At 50.8% G+C, this 8,027-nt stretch overlaps 1 protein-coding gene across 3 annotated transcripts in view; it reads right to left on the bottom strand.

Moving 5' to 3' along the window:
* Positions 1-358: 358 nt before the first annotated feature.
* The window catches only part of LOC146813013 (C-type lectin domain family 2 member B-like), a 77,126-nt gene continuing 69,457 nt past the window's right edge, over positions 359-8,027 (bottom strand). Inside the window, exon 5 of one of the 3 annotated variants that reach the window (XM_085620036.1) lies at positions 359-931. In XM_085620036.1, the coding sequence (XP_085476162.1) occupies positions 802-931 (130 nt within the window). In that variant the 3' untranslated portion in view covers positions 359-801. Of the gene's footprint in view, positions 932-4,984; positions 6,268-8,027 lie in introns of those variants that run through there. The other 2 variants (XM_085620034.1, XM_085620035.1) reach the window with 2 other exon arrangements.

The raw sequence follows: 8,027 nt of genomic DNA, 5'->3' as shown, positions 1-8,027 counted from the left end.
TTTAAAAGAAAAAGTGATCTAATTCACACAAAAGTAAATGCTAATAATAAGTTTACAAATGCACGCAATGAAAACGAGACCTCTACAGCACCACCCAAACTAGAGATCTGAGTAGAATGTCTCAGTGTTAAACTATGTACAGCAACTCCCTACAGGGTATTTGACAAGAACTTCACAACGGGACATTCTTCCTATTGTAGTTGTCAAAGAGTTCTCAATGTAAAACACTTTGCTTTTGAATGGGTCAGAGAGTTCATGAAACCTGACTGTACTGAGGCAGAGCAGTCTAAGGCTGACCTAGGGAGGTCTTGCTGTCTAGAAAATCAAAGGAAGGAAAACACAAACGTCCAGCCAAAGCTTTTTCTTCAAAAAGGATAAATAATTTAATGGACATTTAGTTAAAATTCTACACTAAAAATAATTGGTATTTACAAGATTGCAGTTGGAACTACACATTGGGATCCCTTAATATTGCAATTTCAAGAGCATACCCATTTGCCAGAGGATTCATAATGTAAAGCCTTCACCTGGTGTTTGGTAACAAGTTCATAATGCAAATGTCTTCCTATTGTATTCACACAGGTAGTTACAGATCCGACCAATTGCATTTCCTCCCAATGAACCTATCATGCCTACACCTTTGTCATTGGCTTGTCATCACAACTACGTCAGGCCTACCATACTGAGCATAATCAGAGGAAAACAAGCACTATTTTGGAGCTGAAGCACACACTTGATGTTGCTCGCCAAAGTCCTAGCTACAGCTGCGCTGCCAAGCCACCCCTACACGAGAATCACATTTCAAGCTTTTTTTGTTTTTGAATATTTTGATTCCTTGGTGCAGATCCAATGTCTTGTACCACGACACATTCCAGAGCTGGCCCCCAAATGATTCAAGTATGCGCAGGAGGAACCACCGCCTATGGGAAAACTGAAAGAAAAAGATTAAAAAGAAGTCAATCCACCTATAAGAATGTTACTTTGCAAAAGTAAATTAACTGTGACAATGGAACACAGTCCAATAGTTCCTTGGTAGCGTCAAATGGGAAATTTTAGAAACGTTTGAAAGCATTCGAGTGGACAAATGAAGTTACGCGTTTGTACACTTATAAGTTACCTGTGTTTTGTGACCTAGTTAGAACACATTACCAAAGAATATTAGGTAAATGTGTGGCTACACAAAGCATCTGCGTCTCATAGCCGAAGCTATATGAGACAGCTTTTAGAACTCTATCCTTACCATCTATGGGGAAAATTTAAGGGTTTGGTAGAAGGAAACCCAGAAGGGGAATGGGGGCTAAATTTAGAGTGAGTTAAAGAACACTGTTCTTCGGCTGATGTAAGACTGGGAGTGACACAGAGGCTTGTTGCATGATATCATTTTAAACATTTAGGTGCCGATTCCAATCCTGTAAAACCCGGGTACGAATGGTCGTACGGAGCGTATTCTCCGTCCGACTCGTACCCGGAAAAACCACCTTATAAACCAGCAAGTCTGATTCGTACAGAAATACCATTTCCGCACGAATCGTAAAAAACACCAACCGGCAAAAAAATACCTACTATTCTGATCCTGGACAGCGCGTACGCGACGTCCGCACGGAGTCAGGCAGCGTTTAACGGACCAGCAAGTACAATTCGTCCCTACGTCATTCCACACAGCTATTTTTTTACGGCAGCTAAAAAGAGCCGGAAACATGAGTCCGACGCGAAAAAGGAGCCCCGGTACGTGACGGACAGACATGGACCCCATCCTACGTGTCATCCCGGCCCTCTTAGCCTATGACCTGGTGCACAGAAACCGACGCAGATGCCGCAGAAGGTGAGAACAACCCCCAGGGGTCAAGGGGGGGGGGGGGGGGGTGAGGGGCAGGAAACATACCCCCTACCCAAATTAAAACCTACAATATTTTTGACATACATTACCTCCAGGGTCTGGTCACTTCGGGGGGGCATGTCCACCAATCCCTGCGTACCGCAACAACAGAAGTGGACGTGTACGCGTACCCCTATGGCAACACTACAATAGTGCTACGCACCGTACTCACACATACATAGCGTGGGTACGGTCCGTAGCACTTTATTAGTGGTGCCGTGGGGGTACGTGTGGTACGGACCGTACCCACGCTCTGAGGGCGTGGGTATGGTCCGTACCACGCGTACCCCTACATCACCACTCCAATGGTGGTACGGACCGTACCCACGCCCTCACAGCGTGGGTACGGTCCGTACCATGCGTACCCCTATGTCACCACTTCAATGGTGGTACGGACCGTACCCACGCCCTCAGAGCGTGGGTACGGTCCATACCACGCGTACCCCCACGGCACCACTGATATAGTGCTACGGACTGTACCCACGCTCTGTGGGCTGGGTACGGTCCATACCACCATTGGAGTGGTGACGTAGGGGTCTGCATGGTACGGACCGTACCCACGCCCTCAGAGCATGGGTACAGTCCATACCACACGTACCCCCACGGCACCACTAATATAGTGCTACGGACTGTACCCACGCTCTGAGGGCGTTGGTACGGTCCGTACCACCATTGGAGTGGTGACGTAGGGGTACGCGTGGTACAGACCGTACCCACGCGCTGAGGGTGTGGGTATGGTCCGTACCACCATTGGAGTGGTGACGTAGGGGTACGCGTGGTACGGACCGTCCCCACGCCCTCAGAGCGTGGGTACGGTCCGTACCACGCGTACCCCCGCGGCACCACTGATATAGTGCTACAGACCGTACCCACGCTCTGAGGGCGTGGGTACGGTCCGTACCACGCGTATCCCCATGGCACCACTGATATAGTGCTACGGACCGTACCCACGCTCTGAGCGCGTGGGTACGGTCCGTATCATGCGTACCCCCACGGCACCACTAATATAGTGCTACGGACCTTACCCACGCTCTGAGAGCGTGGGTACGGTCGGTACCACGCGTACCCCTACGTCACCGCTACAATGGTGGTATGGACCGTACCCACACCCTCAGAGCGTGGGTACGGTCCGTACCACGCGTACCCCTACGTCACCAGTACATTTTTGATACAAGGCGTACACATGCCACGAATGTTGGCTTACAGCCTGGTGCAGCATAATGCCAGTATATTGGGGAGTGTGTATGCCCAGGACAGCAGTGTACTGCACCAAGGGTGCGGGTGGGTGGGTGGCTGGCTGCCTAGGATTCCCAGCAGTGGACAGAGACATGGGGTTGGGTGCCTATCACTCCCAGCAGTGGACAGAGACATGTGAGGGGTGGGTGCCTATCACTCCTAGCAGTGGACAGAGAGATGGGGGTGGGTGCCTATCACTCCCAGCAGTGGACAAAGACATGTGAGGGGTGGGTGCCTATCACTCCCAGCAGTGGACAGAGACATGGGGGTGGGTGCCTATCACTCCCAGCAGTGGACAGAGACATGTGAGGGGTGGGTGCAGAGGAATACCAGCAGTGGACAGAGACATGTGAGGGGTGGGTGCAGAGGAATACCAGCAGTGGACAGAGACATGGGGTTGGGTGCAGAAGAATACCAGCAGTGGACAGAGACATGGGGTTGGGTGCAGAGGAATATCAGCAGTGGACAGAGACATGTGAGGGGTGGGTGCAGAGGAATACCAGCAGTGGACAGAGACATGTGAGGGGTGGGTGCAGAGGAATACCAGCAGTGGACAGAGACATGGGGTTGGGTCCAGAGGAATACCAGCAGTGGACAGAGACATGTGAGGGGTGGGTGCCCATCTCTCCCAGCAGTGGACAGAGACATGTGAGGGGTGGGTGCCTATCACTCCCAGCAGTGGACAGAGACATGTGAGGGGTGGGTGCAGAGGAATACCAGCAGTGGACAGAGACATGTGAGGGGTGGGTGCAGAGGAATACCAGCAGTGGACAGAGACATGTGAGGGGTGGGTGCCCATCACTCCCAGCAGTGGACAGAGACATGTGAGGGGTGGGTGCCTATCACTCCCAGCAGTGGACAGAGACATGTGAGGGGTGGGTGCAGAGGAATACCAGCAGTGGACAGAGACATGGGGGTGTGTACATCAGTATCAGATGACCACAACTCCATGGGTGTATGTACGCATCCCTAATTTTCGACTATGTTGATAGTGCCATAACAACACATCACTGACAGCAGTGTCCCACTCCCATGAGGATGGATGTCTTTCCCCCACTGCATGACACACCACATGTGGGTGTGAGGACAAATGACACATGCATACCCACCCCTGGCGGATGCAGCACAATACACACACTGAGATCATGCCACAAGACTGTATAGTCATTTCAATGCCTACTAAACTAAGAGAGCCAAAGGGAACAAACACTGTCACACACATCCCAGGACTGATAGGAATGTACAGGTGCTGGGACAGCCACCAAGATGTTGTCTCTCATGGAAGGAATATGGTGGAGTTCCCACAGATACAATGCCCACAATTGTGAGTCAGGTGCCCAAATACCCTGCAGAACAAGTACCATATGTGTGCTAGGCTGGGATTACACACATGCATAGTGCTGAAAAGGGGGAATTTCTCCATGAAGGCATTTCAACATACTCAATACACAAGTACAGTGACTAGCAAGGATGGCACAGACGATGCAGCCGGAGACATTGTTGAGCAGGCATGGCCAGAGTTGAAGGGATCTGTCACCAACAAAGGAAATGTAGACACAGGTCAACACAACAATTGTGCAACTCTATGCAGGGAAGATGTCAGGTGCCACAGAGGAAGGAACACTCCTTGGTACAATGTCTCCAAAAACAAATAACACACACGACCAAAGATTCTTTGCAGAGACCCTGTGATGGCACGCAGATCCCATGGTCCACCTCATGACCATCACAATAGAACATTTCCCAGAAACATAACACATTACCACAACCCCAACTCCGGGAGCCTCAGCACCAACATCAATACCTGAAATGCAATGGTGTTCAAAGTAAAAATAAAATGCTTTATTCAGCATGAAACAAAATTTGGGAGAAAACACTATATACAAAGGCCAGTCCAGAATAGAAGTCCTTGGGGGGACACATGGGCACGCGTCTCCCCTAGCTTGCCTGCACAGTGGAACACTCAGGTTCGTCGACCGGGGGGGGCATCATGTGGGGAAGGAGCAGGCACCGCAGGGACAGGAGGTGTAAGGGTAGCTGTGGTGGGTGCAGGGGTTGACGCCTCCACCACAGGGGGTGGGGCAGCGCCACAGGTGGAGGTGAGCACGGCGCTGCACACTTCTGCCAGGTCGTCCAGAGTGTCCCCTGCACCGGGAGAAACCACAGGCACAAAGGAGGGGGGGGGGGTCCGAGGGATGGGGTGCAGCGCTTCTGGGGGAGGGGGTAGACAGGGGGGGACTCAACTCCCCTGCCCGTGGAGTCCCTCGCCCGCTTGCGGGGTGGTGACACAGTGGGGCTGAGGGCCAGCACAGACAAGTAGACTTCCTTGTCTGACTGTGTGGCAGGGGAGTCAAGGGGAGTGCTTTTGGAGGGACTGGGTTGTGAGGCATGCGGACTCAGACTGTGGCTGCGTGTATGTCTGTGTGCCCCAGACCCAGTGGGTGTGCCTTTATCCCCCTGAGTGTGCGTGCCAGGAGGTGTGTGCTTGCCCTCACGTGGTGGTGTGCTGCCTGTGTCTGGTGTGGTGCGTGCTTTGGAATGTTTGGGTGTGCATGGGACAGGTATAGGAGTGGGAAGCGTGGATGGGGCTGGGGTGGGGGGGGGGACGAAGCGCTGCAGGAGACTCACTGCTGCCGTCAGTGAAGAGTCCATGGACCGCAGCAACATCCATTGGTCAGACATCGTTGCTGACATGCCCTCCATGAACGACACCATCTGTGTCAGCAGTCTGGTGTGGCCATGGAGGACATTCAGCATCGATGTCTGCCCAACCTGCAACTGCCGCTGAATGTCCACAGACTCTGCAGTGAGGGCAGCAGGGGTGACAGGGGCAGGGGGTGCGGTGCCTGGCACGAAGGAGACATGGTGGTGCCCTGCACAGAAAGAAGGGACCAGAGCAACTGGGAGGGCGGTGATGGGAATGGAGGAGGCGGGGACAGATGTTGTGCTGCTGCCAGGTGTTGTAGCAGCATCCGCCCCCTCGATGAGGTCAGCCTCGGACCCGTCAGTGTCGTAGTTGGTGTTGCCACCAGACAGGTCTTCCGACTGACTCCCCTCGCCCTCCGTGCCACTTGCTCCCGCAGACTCGCCAGCACTGGTGCTGGATCCCTCCTCCGGGTCCGTGCAGGTGTCTCCCTCGGTTTCCTCCGATGATGCTGTGGGCAAGGTGAAGATACAGAAAAAAATCAGTCACCTGTATACATCTGACACATGAGTGCAAACAAAAAAGGTCACAGTGCATATCAGGCAATGCATCATGAGTAACATCTAGATTACTACGCACATATGTAAGCCCTGTACTCCCCAGTTTGTTGACCCACCATGCCTCTTGGAAACAAGGAAAAATAGGACACACCAGCCAAAAACTTGAATGAGCAATATACTGAGAAGCCAGTGTCTGGGAACAGTTGAGCACAGCAATACTATGAAGTCATGCCACCTCTTGTTCACTGGGAAAGAAACAGTATTGGTGCACCCAAGGCTAAATGACAGACCTCAATGCTAAAGGTGTCCCCACACTCAAAGACCTGTAAGTACTTTGGAAACCCAAACGAAATACATTTTGATCCCTTGGGAATCACACCACTTTACACAATCGACATGTTTAGAATGTGTGAATGTGCCACTTTGTGAACACAACACACATGTGCCTGTATAAAAGAAGCCTCACAAGGAGGTGCACACAAAACTACATTTACAAAGTCATTGTATAGGCTGCCAGCCTTATTTAAAGAAGCCACTGTTATAAAGAAATGGTGTCGCAGAAAGTACATATACATGGGCCCACGGCGGTCTGGATGACTTGACACTCGTAAGTTGTTATCACCAACAACCAAGGACTTACCCAAATTCCACAACACTGTGGGAACATGGATATGTATAAACTGAAAAACAGTCTTATTCGAACTGTGCCTTTCTTTAAAATGTGCCAGCGTATTCCCTGAAAGTGTAAAGGTTTTTTCTTGTGCACTTCCTTGGGAGACATCTGTCATGCAGGTACATTATTGTCCTGCACAACAAAACATCACAATCAAGCATTGAAAACATGAAGACGTGTTGACAAGTGTAGTGAGTGCCAAGGTACAATACTTTTTGACTAACAACTTGAATTATGCCACTTGTCACATGGCCATCCGTACCATGATGACACAGTTGCCAACACATCTGACCCACTGCCTGTCATGTGGAGTGGCACACATGTCCAAACACAGGACAATGCATAAGCTAATGTGCCTGCAATTGTATTGGAAAGAGGCATACCTGCACTGAGGAGACACCCTCATGGCAAGCCTGAATGTCCACACAGATGTTAGCATACAAAGACAAAACTACGTAGCATCTGGACCACACACTGGTACCAAAAACTGTATGAGCAGGAATCGTGTATTTTAACTATTGACACATGCTGCAAAGCACAAACATTAAACCCTGCACAACATGACTGGGTCACTGCATGTTGAGTCTCTGTCCAGCCAATTATCACACACAGGTCAGACCTGGCAAGGAGACATAAGGTTTGGCCATTTAGGCCTCGCCCGCACAAACCCCCCATACCTGAGACAATGTGATTGAGACAGATCAAGAAGTGACACCTCTTAATCAGGGTTTGCCAAAATGTGCAGCAAGAATTCCAAAATGTACTCCACATCACCTCGTGAGGCTGACAACACATATTTGTGACAAACAACCATCAACAGGTAGTTGTGAATAGACACACAGGCACTGCCCAGTGTGAGTATGCACAAGCCAAACGTGGTTTCCCTGTCCAGTGGACACATGTAGCACACTTTAGATAAATACAAATGAGGCCAGGGAACAATGCCACAGAGGCCAACCTATGATGAACACACAGAGAATGGGCACAGTGTTGGATGACACACATGATTACGAGGCAAGGGTGTCTCAGGTGACTGTA

Source organism: Triturus cristatus, chromosome 7 (assembly GCF_964204655.1).
Source record: "Triturus cristatus chromosome 7, aTriCri1.1, whole genome shotgun sequence".
In the NCBI taxonomy this organism is placed as follows: Eukaryota; Metazoa; Chordata; class Amphibia; order Caudata; family Salamandridae; genus Triturus; species Triturus cristatus.
The sequence above is the reverse complement of the archived record's forward strand: the minus strand, read 5'-3'. Positions and strand labels throughout refer to the sequence as shown.